The 14,345-nt window shown below is 37.7% G+C and overlaps 1 protein-coding gene across 5 annotated transcripts in view; it reads left to right on the top strand.

Annotated features, from left to right (window-relative positions):
- The window catches only part of KCNT1 (potassium sodium-activated channel subfamily T member 1), a 221,020-nt gene that overhangs the window by 22,321 nt on the left and 184,354 nt on the right, over positions 1 to 14,345 (top strand). For all 5 annotated transcript variants that reach the window (XM_031954966.1, XM_031954969.1, XM_031954967.1 and 2 more), the window contains exon 2: positions 13,720 to 13,893. In XM_031954966.1, the coding sequence (XP_031810826.1) occupies positions 13,720 to 13,893 (174 nt within the window). The remainder of the gene's footprint in view (positions 1 to 13,719; positions 13,894 to 14,345) is intronic.

Genomic DNA, 14,345 nt, shown 5'->3' with positions numbered 1-14,345 from the left:
AAGGAATATGATACCCATTTTATATATATATAAAAAGTCATGCAGAACATATTTTCTCATAAACATATCCCCCCACCAAAAAAAGCAAGAACAGTAAAGAAAATGGGAAAATAATGCTTTAATATTCACTGTAAATCTATCCATTTTCCACCTAGAGACAGACCGCATTTTATATCTTGAATCCTTTGGAGCTTTGATGGATCATTGTATTGATCAGAATGGCTAAGTTTTTCACAGGTGATTTTCCTTATAGTGTTGTTGTTATAAAGTAGATTATACCTATGAGTCTGCTCATTCCACTTTGCATAAATTCCTATAAGTCCTCCTAAGTTTTTCTGAAACCCTCCCTGTCATCATTTCTTAAAGCACAACAATTCCAAAGAATTGGAAACTAAGAGGATACCCATTAATTGATTGAATACCATAACTTATTCAATCAATTAATGGGTATCCCCTTAGTTTCCAATTCCTTGTCAATGCAAAAAGAGCTTCTGTAAATCATTTTGTACATATACATTCTTTTCCCTTTTTTGAATTCCATGAGGCTAGATCTAGTGGGGTATTACTAAACTGGAGTATGGATAGTTTTATAACCTTTTGTGTATAGTTCCAAATTGTTCTCCAGAATGGTCTATCTAGTTTATAGCTCCTCCAATAGTGGATTATGGTATCTATTTTTCCATATTCTCTACAATATTTGTCAAATTTCTTATTCTGTCATCATAGCCTATTTGGTGGACATAAGATAGTACCTCATAGTTTAAATTTGAATTACTCTAATTATTTAGAGCATTTCTCTATGATAATAAATAAAAATAGCTTTGATTTCTTCCTGTGAAAATTATCTATTTGTATCTTTGAACATTTATCATTTGGAGAATGGTTCCTATTTTTCCATGAATTTGGCGCAATTCTTTATGTATTTGAGGAAAAAAGACTTTTATCAGAAAAACTTGCTGCAAATTTTCTCCCAACTTCCCATTTTTCTTTTAAAGTTTGGTTGCATTGGTTTGTTTGTGTGAAAACTTTTTGATTTTATGTAATTAAAACAATCCATTTTACCTCCTATGCACTTCTCTATTTCTTGTTTCATCATGAACTCTTCCCCTATTCATAGATCTCACAGGTAATTTCTTCCATGTTCCACGATTTGCTTGTACACATCCTTTATGTCTATCTAAATCATTTGCCCATTTTGAGCCTATTTTGGTATGTAGTATGAAACATTGGTCTATGCCTAGTTTCCAGACATTCTCTTTCTGCTTTTCAGTTTTCCTAGCAATTTTTGTCAAATAGCTGAGGTCTTTTTATCAAACATTAGGCTTTATGCTGATTTGCTCCTGTATATTGAGTATTAAGTCCATTCTGTTGGCCTGTCATTCTATTTCTTGTCCAATTCAAAGTTGTCATCTGCAAATTTGATGAACATACTCTCTAGGTCTTTATTGAAATCACTAATAAAAATGTTCAATAAAACAGAGCCAACTACAGAATCTCTTAAGTATAGTCTTAATAAGGGACATAATTATAGTAAGGCAACTAGGACCTCTTCCAAGATATCAAATTTATCAGCATTGTCCATAGAAACAAGAAATCTTTTTACAAAATCCCTTTACTCAATTTCCTAACTCAGGGAATACTGAGAATTTGAGTATATTTGATACATCTTGCTTTCCCCCTACAAGCCTTAAGCTACTATGCAAGCACTTAGGCTAACAATACATTTCATTATTATCAATGTAACAAAAATAAATAAAGGACTCAGACCTAAAAATGGTAGAGTAGATATGATGCTAGACAAAAAAACAGAAATATTTGGATTCCAGTTCCCCACTCAAAATCAATTAATTGTATGATCCTGAGAAAGTAATTTTACTTCTCTGGGCCTCATTTTCTTTTATATAAAAATGGACATAATAGCACTACCTAACAGAGTTGCTTTTCAGATTAGATTAAATAAGTTATATAAAGCACTTTGCAAATTTTAAAACCTTATGTAAATGTTAGCTGTTTGGCTATTTGAGAAAACTTTCTCACATTCCCCATGGAGAAGGAATTCAAGGATTCCCTTACCACTCCATCCTACATAAACCAAATGACTCATAGTACTGGTGAAGGGATGAGTTTGATCATCAGTGCCAAAGAAAAAAATGTATTTGATCCTAGAGAGTTGACTGGGCAAGAGTGACATGATCATATATGTGTTTATAGGTTATCAATTTGGCTGTTACATGGAGGATGGTTTGGAAAAATGAGAAAATGGAGCTAATGAGATTAATTAAGTGGCTATTATAAAGCCAAGGTACAAGATGATAAAGATCTGAGATAGAATGATTAGAAGTGTAACATGCACTGAGATGTTGTGGAGGCTAGCTATTGATTGAATATGAAGTATATTTACTTTTTATATATTTTGTATTCTCTTATCTATATGCCCTATCAGTATCTAATAAATTTTTGTTAGATTCCATTACATTTGAAAAAAGTCAATACCTCCTCTTTGGACCTTAGTTTCCTAATTTTTAGAATGAATGGGTTAAACTAGATGATTTCAGGGATGATGCAAAGGATAAAACTGGAACTGTAGTCAGGAAGACCTCAGACACTTACAAATTGTGTGACTTTGGATAAATCACTTAATCTTGTTTGCCTTGGTTTCCTCATCTGTAAAATTAGCAGAAGGAAATAGAAAACCATTCTAGTATCTTTCATCATCAAAATGGGGTCACAAAGAGTCAGATGTGACTGAAACGACTGAACAATAACCATAAAAAATGATTTTTTGTTTTTAAATATATTTAAACTTAAATACAAAATAAAAATTGTTATATACATAGCAGAACATGAGAGGATTCAATAAAAAACAATAAATTTCCATTTCAAGAAAACCTATAAAATAATACACATTGTTTTTATAGCTGTCCGGCTTTTTTTTTTTTTTTTTTTTTTTTTTGCTTCCTTGTGGATTTTCTTTTGTTCTCTGCTGTACCTTTTTTACTTTATTTTTCCTCCTCCTTCACCAAGAAGGCTACAAATTAGATGTGAATATAAATATCATATATATCTATATACATTAATATCTATAAGCATATACATATATGCACATATACACTCATATGTATGTGAGGTCTACATGAGTAGAGGTCTACTCAGCAGACCTAATCACACTTTATCTGAGAGATTATCTATAAAATGCATTCCTTCTATTCTTGGCTACACAAGCTTTATTTATATGAAAAAGTATCCATTTTACACTTCAACACTGCTCTCATCTTATAATATGATTTAAGGTCTGATACTACTGAATCTGCTTCCTTTATATTTTTTCTTCCCTTCTTTAAAGTTCCTGACCATATGTTCTTCCAATTGATCTTTGTTATTATTTTTTTTCCTCAGCAAAATAGTTTTTGATAATTTAATTGGGATGACATTATATAAATAGATTAGTCATTTTTAAAATTTTATTGTCTTTACCTGCCTAACGTTAATTCAATTGTTTAGATTTAACTTTATTTGTGTAAAAAAGTATTTTTGTGCTTATTTTTGTATATGAATAAGTTCATCACATTCACATTCTAAGTTAAATTATTTATAATATATTTTCCTCTTTCCTTTTTTCTTCCCTATCCTTCTCACCCTATTGCTATCTCTCCTCACTCCTTTGCTTGATTTCTATCCACTACCTTGCCGTCCTGTTCCTAAATTTACTCAATCCTCCAAGAATCCCTTTCTTATCCTTTTCCCAACCCTATCCCTTTGTCTTCTTGCTTTTTCTGAACTTAGAAGTCTTTTATATCCTTCTATATGAATGTTGTTCCCTCTTTAACTCATTCTCATTGAGAATAAAATTTCAGCACTACCTGCTCTTCCCACCCCTAGTTTCTTTTGTATTTATTTTTCCATTTTTTGATTCATTTGTATGAGATAATTATTCCTTTTTTATCTCTTCCTGTACAATTTCACTTTTTTTTAGAATCACCTCCATAATATCTTTCTTTCAAAATTATTCAAATAAAAATGACAGTCATAAAAGAACTGATATTTTCATGTATTAAGAAGTAAATGATTTGACCTTATTGAGTCCATTATAATTGGTCCTTAATGTTTATTTTATATTTCTCCATGATATTATGTCAAATTTTCTCTTAAGTTTTGCTATTTTATCACAAATATCTGAAAGTCTTTCAGTTTATTAAATATCTTTTTTTTTTTGGTTCAGAATTATCCGTGTTCTTACTGGGTAAATTACCTTCAGGCATAATCCCTAGCTCTTTTGCTCTACAAAATAAGGTATTCCAATACCTATGGTCCTTCAATATGTGACCTGCTGGGTCTTGTATAATCCTTATTGTAGCTCAACAATATTTAAATTGATTTTTTCTTGTCACTTCCAATATTTTCTTCTTAACCTAGGAACTTTGAAACTTGACTATGATATACTGTTAGTTTTTCTCCTGGGAGCTCTTTTAGGTGGTGATTTGTGGTGGGGGGGAGGAGTTTGTATTTCTGCTGTGCCTTCTTTTTCTAAAATTTCAAGGCAGTTTCCTTTGATAATTTCTTATAATATTACATCAAGATTCCTTTTTGTCATAATTTTCAGACAGTTCCATTATTCTTATATTATTTCTCCTTGATTTGTTCTTCAGTTCAGTTATTTTCTTATGTTTCACATTCTCTTCTATTTTTTCATTTTTTTGATTGTGTTTTATTATTTCTTTGTTATTGGAATCTTTACAAACTGTTAGGCCATTGGAGTTGATAGAGACAATAATTATCTAATTTGGCATGGTTCAATATGATTGATTTGATCTTAGAAGAAGATATTTTGGGCCAGAACTTGAAACAAGGTACTAAGTACAACTGATGGAAACAATGCTTGTGTTCACACCTTTAGAGAGCTCATAAGTATCTAAGTACTCAACGGAGTTCACGCGTTTGGGAAATTTCAGGGCTTAGTATGGCTTAGTATGAGATATCCGAATTCACACCTCCCTTAGGGCCAGAGAGCACTCGGGAGATAACCCAGAATCCCCCTCTCTCCAGAAGGAGGAATTTCTCTTTGGGAGATCATATATATACAGGAAGCTCTTAGAGCTTGGGGTAGTTACTTGGGAGAATTCCCAGGAGTCAGAGAGGAACAACTCTACAAGAAAGCCTACAAGCCCTATCTTTGAGGCAAGAGAGATTCATTGTATCTTCTACCTTGGTGCTGGCTGGAGTTGGAAGGACAAACCTTTGGATTTGGAGACATTCGGGCGGAGCTCTTAGAACCAAGCAGAGAGATAGGCCTCTGGACTAACCAGGCTATATTGAAGGACACAATAAAAGATCTGAACTCTTTTATCACCTGGCTGTGTTTTGGAAAAGAACACCAACACTTTGTGTCTCAGAATATCATTAGTTTCCTTTTGCCCAATTCTAGTCTTCAAATAATTGTTTTCTTTCTTAAGTTTTGATTCTCTATTTATCTTGGTTGACTTTTTTTTCATAATTTTCTTGAGTTTCTTACATTGCTCTTATTTTTTTCCTAATTTTTCCTCCATCTCTCTTATTTTATTTTTAAAGTCTTTTTAAGTTCTAAAAAGTATTTTTGTGCTTGGGACCATTTGATGTTTCTCATAGAAAAAGGAATGACTTTTTTAGTTCCATTATCTTATTCTGAACATGAACCCTGATCTTCTCGATCCTTGAATCTATATGATTGGATTCTTTCCCCCTTGCTTGCTCATTTTTGTTATTTTTTGTTTTGTTTTATTTTTAGCAGTTACTAGTGTGATTAAGTTCTAGACCAGAGGCATGGGGGAGTTATGCCCCAAGCCTCAGGTCTCTCTTATTGTTATGTGGTGAGTCTGTGCCAGGGCTCAATCTTGAGCTGTCCTCTCCACTCCTATGCTAAGGCTGGAGTCCCCAGTCATGCTGCCCCACAAATGATCATACTCCTTTTGGGCTATTGTCTGCAAACTGCAGTTGTCCTTTCTTCCCTGGAACTGAAACCAGGGACTCTGCTCACCTGCAAGTGCCCACAGCCAGCAGAGTACCTTCCCCTCTGCTACTGTACTCAGCAAGTGTGTGCTAGCTCCGTCCCTGAAACAGCAATCCAGCCCTTCTGGATGCTGCTGGTCAGTACAACTGTACTCAGCTCTCTCAACAGTGGAAAGGCCATCAATCTTCTCCTATTCAGCCATCAGACCCACACACAGTCCATGAGACAAAGGTATCCCAGGCTGAGGCCTCCTCTCAAGCCCAGATGACCCCACAACATATTATTTGTTGAGTCCACAGAGTTAACCAGGAGAGGTTTACATTTCACTCAAGTTGAACCTCTGTCCTTGGAAATCAGGTCTTTCCTGGAGTTTTCTTAAGTTGTCTTAGAAGAACAACTGTTTTACCTCAACTTTTGCTTATTTCCACTGCTCTGCATTCCCTCTGAGGCAATGTTCTGTCTTTTTCTGTGGAGGAAATTTGGAGAGCCAAAAGTTTTCTGATCTCCATCATCTTCCCAGAATCCTCTTCAAAAAATGATTTTTAAGGTCCTTTTCAACTCTGAGAATTACCCCTCAGTGCATTGAGTGTCTACCTGTGATAGGAGGAATATTATCTACTAAAATCCTTGTACCCCAATGGAAGATGGACTATTTTTTCTTTTCAGTTTAGACTAACATTTCCAAGATTTAACTCATTTAAAAAACTAAGGCTGTTTTTAGGGCTTCATGATCACTAATGTCATAAAAGAAGCTGGCTCAAATGAATTTGGGGCCCATTAGACTTAGTGTCAAAAGCCACCATTCCCTGTTAGTGAGGACTCAAATCTACCCAAGTGCTATATCCTTGCATCAATATCCTTTAAGTAAACTTCCCTTTGTTACCTAACAAATGACCTGTGAAAGTTTCTTTCATCCCAATATCAGACCCTAAACTACCAGGAGTCTAGCCTAGGCCTGTCCTATTACACTACTCCATCAAATTTTGTTTACCAACCATGGCTAGGTCCATGAGTTTCCACACTCCCATTATGTATCTGGGCCCCCTTTATTTCTTTATGCTTATGGTTCTAATTGTCCAGGCTCTGTCTCCCTTCCTCTTCATGTAGGGGTCTTGATGTGGACATTTCAATATAAGTGGTTCCCTAGAGAAATTATCTGACAGCCCAGGCCTTTCTTCAGATCAGTTCCCAGAATTCCTCTCCTCCCTCTGGGGTGTCCTTGTTCCCTCTTATACTGGAAGGTGCCCTAAGAATCCCCTGTTAACAAAAGAGGATATTAACTATATTCTACTATAAGTATATTATTTAGAATGATGAATCTGGGGACTTGTGTACTCTGAAGGAAAAGAGTGGAAGTGGGTAGGCTGATCAAAAGGCTATTGCAATATTCCATGCAAAAGGTAATGTAATATTAGGGTATTGGCTATGTATAGAAAGAGTAAAGAAGTTATGATATTGAAAGATACTATGATGGGAGAGAAACTTAATGATTAAGTGAATATAATAAATGGAGGAAAGGGATTAGTCAAAAGTGGATGAGTTCCTGGGCCTGAGAAAAAGAACAAATAATATTAGAAATGAAAAATACTTTAGTCCTTTACCTTCAGTTTACAAATGTAAAACAAAGTCCCAGAAAAAAGGAAATAAGGTCACCTACTGAAAAAATGGTTGCCAAAGTCAGGAGATATACCCAAATCTTCTGTTTCATATTCAAGTATGTTGACCAAAGTCCACTTTCTATAGGCACAGGTGCATTACATTCACTAGTGAGTCAGTCAGTTACCTAGGCTGTTCAGTAAATAATCCACATGACTAACAATTTGGCTCTGAACTGTGGGATTTCGATCCAAGGACTGATTAGCTTTTGTTTCCTGACACTTGAGATCTCTGTGGGTGAGGGACGGGGAGGTGGAGTCTTGGCATTTCTACTCTGCAGGATGCCTTAGGCCTGACATAAGGAGGCTATTTGCATATTTCTGGCCAAGATCCCCAGCATGGACTGTCATTCTGATCCCCAGGTACAAATCAGTCATTTCTTCCCAGGCTTTGCAACAGGGACGGGGGAGGCAAGAGAGCCTGGGGTCTGTCTGCCTATGTTTTTTTTTTTTTTTTTTTTTTTTTTTTGTCCTTTGAAAATTATGTTTAAAAGCAGATCCTAGAACACAATCCCTAGGCAGGGTGTTTTTCAATAAATAACCCTATTTATTAACCCTGAAAAGACCAGTGGGATTCAGGAAGCACAGAGAAGAGAAAATATTCACTGACATTCTCACATCAATATATATGTTTACTATGTGCTAGGCACTGTATTGAACACTTTATTATTATCTCATTTGATTCTTTCAACAATACTGTGAGATGATTTTACAGCTGATGAAACTGAGGCAGAAAGAGATGAAGGGATTTGCCCAAATTCTCACAGCTAGCAAGCTTCAGTGATATAATATATATGCATGTTGACAAATACAGAGGCTCAAACCAAGACAGGCTCATAGGAACATGGCTTAATAGAAATTAACCCACATTTATTCATGCACATAATCTTACATGACACATTATAATTCACCTTTCTAGAACACTTTAAAGTTTACAAAGTACTTCCTTATAACAACTCTGTGAAATCAGCAGGGCAAGTAATATCATCACCATTCTATCGATGTAGAAACTGAAGCTCCATGAGGTTAAATTTATCCAAGGTGACATAGCTAGGAAATGTCAGAATTTAGAATTCAATCCAGGTCTCCTGATACCAAGTTTGGCATTTCTGGCAACTTGATGCAGTGGAGTTTTGAATTTGATCAAAGCACCTTGCATTTTAATATCAAAATTATCAATTATCTTTTGTTAACTATAAAGGCCTCTTTTCTGTTCTTCTTTCCTTCTCCAGGAAATTAATACAGTCTCTCCTGGCTTTTCATAACACTGCCTTCTCTTAGTTTTCCTCCTACCTGCCTGACCATGCTTAATCTTCTTTGCTGGATCTCTCATCCATGCCTGTGCCCCATAACCTTGGATATCCTCCAAAACTCTGTCCTGAGTTCTCTTCTGGATGATCCTCTCTGGATGATCTACTTCTATGAGCTCCTATCCAATTTACTTATTGGCACTAGACTCCCATATCTATGTATTTAGCCTTATTCTCTTTCCAGAATTTTTGTTTCACATAACCAGCTGCAGCAGAATAGCTGAATAGTCTGTCCCTTAGGCCTCTCAAATTCAGCATACCCAAAATCAACCCAAAATTAGTATTTATACTTTCTGGATATGAGAGGGACCATGGGGACCCCAGAGAAAGGAGAGAGACTCTGGGCTGCAGTGTGTTCTGAAGAGAGGCTTGTGCTGCTAAATAACTTCTATAGGGAACCACAGCATCTGGACAAGACTGAGAAGTACCCACAGTTAGGAATTCTATGCACAAAGCAATCATAAGGGCAAAGAAATATGATGAGTGTAGAAACTCATGGAACCTGTCCTTGTTGAAGAGAGGCTGGTGCAGTAGTGTCTGACTTGGCCAAGTTTAACTTGGGCTAGGCTTTGACAATAGAATGAAAGGTTAAGGTTTTCAAAGCACTTTACAAATATTATCATATTTAATCCTCACCTGAGAGGTAGATACTGTTAGTATTCCCTCTTTGCAGATGAGGAAACTGAGGTAAACAGAGATTAAGTGATTCAGTCAAGGTCACACATCAGAGATGGGACTTGAACTCAGGTGTTCCTGACTCCAAGTCTAGTGATTTACCCATTTATCCACTAACTGCCTCATATTCACACCCCACAAATCTACTTCTCTTTTTAATTATCATTTCCATCAAGTATAGTACCAACATTCCAGTCACCCAGCTCATAATCTCAGAGTAATTCATCATTCTTTCTTCACTTTTCTCAGTTCCAATTTATTGATTCTGCCTTCATATTTCTCATATCCATTCCCTTTTTTCCATTTAACTTCATGGAGCCTCATTTCTACATCAATGGAATGGTAATAATATTACTTGCCCTGCTGACCTCACAGAGATGTTATAAGGAAGTACTTTGTAAACTTTAAAGTGTTATAGAAAGGTGAGTTATAATATGTTATGTAAGATTTTGTACAAGAGTACATATGGGTGCATTTCTATCTCTTAACCCATGTCCCTGTGAGAATATTTATTTGAGTCTGTCTTGGTTTGAGCCTCTGTATTTGTCAACATGCATGTATGTTATATCATTGAAGCTTATTAGCTGTGGGAACAATTCTAGTTTCAGTTCTTATATCCTCTCAATGGAACTATTGGAATAGCTTCTCCATTGGTTTCAAACCTTCACCTCCAATTTTTCTCTTCTCCAGTATATCCTTCACACAACTGTCAAACTGCTATTCCTAAAACACAAGTCTGAATCCATCACCCTCCTAATCAAGAAGCTTTCTGCTGCCTTTAGATTAAAACATAAACTATCCTTTGGATGTTTAAAGATCTTCTCACTCTGGCTGATAATTCAGTGCCACATTGAACTAAGAAAACATCTATTAAGTAAGTACCTACTATGTGTCAGGTACTGTGCTAAGTGCTGAGGTTGCAAAGACAAAATAACTTCTCTGCCCTCAAGGAGTATACATTGTAATATGTATTTATATATAAGTATATATTTGTGTATATGATACATATATATAATATACAAAGTAATCTCTGAGGAAGAAAAGCAACTGAGGGTCCTAGGAAAGACCTCCTACAGAAGATAGTCTTTAGGACTCCAAGAAATGAAGATAAAAAGAAAGCATTCCAGGCATTGCCAAGAACAGCCATTGCTAAGGCACAGTTGATAGAGTATTATGTGGGATGTCATAGGTCAAGTCTAGCATAAGCAAGGACCTATTTAGATGATAGATTATAACATGTTAGAGTTGTAAAGAACCTTATAAATTATCTCATTTTACCACCACTTCCACAATTTTACTGAGGCTCAGAGAAGGGATAGATACTTGCCCAGTCACATAGCTAATTCATGGTAGAATCAAGATGGCTCCTTATCTAATGTGGTGCTTTTTCAACTATAACACATAGACTTCTCTGGGCCTCAATTTTATCTTCTGTGAAATGGAGTGCATGTTTCTCTTCAACAGATCATATTGTCAAAATTCTCATAGTTGACTCAAACATATAGTGTTATTTCTCTTAAGGAAAACTTACCAGGCATGATGAATTAGGAAGTGTTTAATAAACATTCAGTTTTTTTGTTCTCAGTCTCAAATGGAGCTGGATCAAAGCAGACACCTTGAAGTCTGTCTGATTCTGCTTTAGAATTGTATACAGTTAGTACTTTGAAAAGCAGGGAATCAAGTATACTACTTCTTTCAAAAGATTAAAAACTGTTTACAGCTTTAATTGCTTGATGAAAGAGACATGCTTATTGAATAGCCTTTCTAGCTATATGTGCTCATTTTCAAGCACTGAACCCAGGGCAGGTATGAAATGAATATTTGTTGAATTGAAAATTGAATTTTATGTTTGTCTTTTCAATTGACTAGACCTAGGGCTTATAATATTCATTGGGTGGGAATCAGAGAAGGAATAAAATGGGAAGTCCCAACTCCATGTTTCTCTTGCCTACTCTGATTCCCCCACCAAGTATAGTGCTTCATGGTGTATTTTATATTTGTTTCCAGTATTATATAGGACCTTAGGAAGTTCTGTGAACATAGGAATAGTAGTGACAGAGAGGAACTTACAGGGATAGAACCCTGGGAGAGATGCAAATTAGATTAAGGAATTGGGCCTACAGTTCAATGGTCTTCTGATGGAGAGAGCTATCTGCACCCAGGGAGAGGACTGTGGGAACTGAGTATGAATCACAATGTAGTTTTTTCACTTTTTTGTTGTTGTTTGCTTGTATTTTATTTTCTTTCTCATTTTTTCCCTTTTTAATCTGATTTTTCTTGTGCAGCATGATAATTGTGGAAATATGGGTAGAAGAATTTCACATTTTATGTGATGGGGGAAAGGAGGAAGGGAGAGAGAAAAAATTGGAACACAAGGTATTGCAAGGGTGAATACTGAAAACTATCCATGTATGTGTTTTGAAAGAATAAAAAGTTTTATAATAAAAAAGGAATTGGGGCCCAGGAAAGCAGTATGACACAGGTTTTGACTGATGGCTTCAATAAAGAACCCCTCCTCCCTGGCTAAGATTTACCAATCCTGCTATTATCTAGCATCAAACTTTTGACATGATGGGGCATCTCTCTATCACCATATTCTATAGAGATACATTGGAAAGACATTGCCTATTACCTGTGACTTCAGATGAAGCAGGTGAACAGTTGCTGTTCATATTACAAATCAGGAGATTAAAGTACATGTAAGTGAAATAGTTTGCCTAATGTCAAAAAGATAGAAAGAAATGGCAGAGTTGGGATTTATATTCATGTCCTCTCATTCCAAGTGGAGTCCTTTTTCTTCTAATTCAAACTGTAGCCCATTGTTTGTTTTTGTAAAGTCCAAGAAATAACAAATATTACAAGTTATATAGTACAGTGAAAAACAACTCTTAACTTGTGCTGTGACAGGTCCTGGGCCAGATTTGACCTTCAGGCTATATTTTGCTGACCCCTACTCTAAATCATGCTAAATGCACCTGACTAAAATGACTTTGGACATCAGAAAATGCTAGGAAAAGGGAAACAGCCTGGGCCTAAGTTAACGAGTTGGGACTCAGAAGAGATTCTGGGTAACCAACCAGACAAAAAGAAGGGTGAACCTGCTCCAGAGCTAAAGTTGTCTGTGAAATTGCACTCCTATATACCAAGCGGCCTCTTCTGATTGTAAAACAGCTTAGACATGTCTGTGTCCCTGTCCATAGAGCAGCAGCCTCTAGAAAGATAGTTCCAATTCTCTCTCCTGCCCAACATGGCTTTAAGCGCTCTCTCTCTCTCTCTCATTCTCTCTCTCTCTCTCATATTCTCTCTCTCATATTCTCTCTCTCATATTCTCTCTCTCTCTCTCTCTCTCTCTCTCTCTCTCTCTCTCTCTCTCTCTCTCTCTCTCTCTCTCTCTCTCTCCCCTTTTCCCCCCCCCCTTTCTCTCTCCTCTCTCTCTCTCTCTCTCTCTCTTCCCACTGTGACCGGCCAAGGAGCCGGAAGCAACCCAGCAAAGAACCAGGAGGGCTCAGCTCCCTCCCTGCCGGGTACCCGCCCCCGCCTCCCGCACCCAGCTCCTCTCCCCACTCCTAGCTCTTTCGATTCCCAAATTCTCTCCACGCTTCGGGAAGAAGGCGGTCGCAAAAGAGGGAAACACGTCTGTGTCCACTCCCCAGCTGAACCTAGGCGCTGACAGGGAAGGGAAAGGAGGAGCAGCTCTATGAAGAAGATGCCCTCCAGGAGTTGAGTTCTCTATGATCTCCTTTAGAGATTGGGGTAGGGGTGGGAGGGGAGGGGTGTGTATGTGAAGGAAAAGGGCTGCTTCCTAGCCTTCTCTCAGCTTCCTTGGATCCCCTGTTGGAGAAGGGGCGGGGAGTCCTGTGTTTTGGAGCGCCGCCGCGGAACTGGGGGCCAGAGCCCTGATCGCTGCAGTGCGCGGAAGGGGTGGGGGGAGAGGGAGAGGAGGGCAGTCGGTTACCACCGCCTGAGCAGTACCCGGAGCCAGCCTCAGGAGACAGGAGAAGCACGGCAGGGCTGGGCCGGGCCGGGTCGGGACTGGGAACCCTGGTAATAAAGTCTCATTCCCGCTGAGTGGAGTGTTCGCTGTCTGTGCATGCAGGCTGCAGAGTGGTGGGGGCAGTGGTGGAGAAGGCAGCGGCAACCGGAGCGGGGTCCTCCTAGACATCTCCTCACTCAAAATGAATGACATGGACTCCGAGGTGCTCCCTTTGCCACCCCGATACCGTTTCCGGGACCTGCTACTGGGAGACCAGTCATTCCAGAACGACGACAGGTAATGGGGTCGGGCCAGAGAGAAAAAGGACGCGCCAGGGTCAAGGGTATTGGGGAAGAGGAGAGAGGAAAATTGCACGGTCCCTGTGCAATGCTGGGTCGTGGGTGGACTGGCTTGGCCTGAGCTGACTGAGGTTTGTGTTCTGTCCGTGGTGCTGAAATGGTGTACCTTTCCTTCTAGTGATTCTCCTATCCTCTACTTTATTCTAAAGTTACCTGGCCTGCCTTTATAACGGCTGGGTGCCGAAATCCTGTCTGGATATGCCTTTAAAGTTGGCAAAGGGAGGATGTTTGAATTTTAGCGAAGAGAAAGGGGAGTGTCTGACAAAGATGAATACACATAGCAGCGAGTTTTGCTTTTTGACTTAAGGAAGTGGCCTTCCGTGTTACTGCCATTTTAAAATAGTCCTTCCCCATATAATTAGTAATTTCCATGTTTTGGGTACATGAGAA

The sequence above is a fragment of the Sarcophilus harrisii genome, chromosome 2, assembly GCF_902635505.1.
Source record: "Sarcophilus harrisii chromosome 2, mSarHar1.11, whole genome shotgun sequence".
Classification (NCBI taxonomy): Eukaryota; Metazoa; Chordata; class Mammalia; order Dasyuromorphia; family Dasyuridae; genus Sarcophilus; species Sarcophilus harrisii.
The sequence above is the reverse complement of the archived record's forward strand: the minus strand, read 5'-3'. Positions and strand labels throughout refer to the sequence as shown.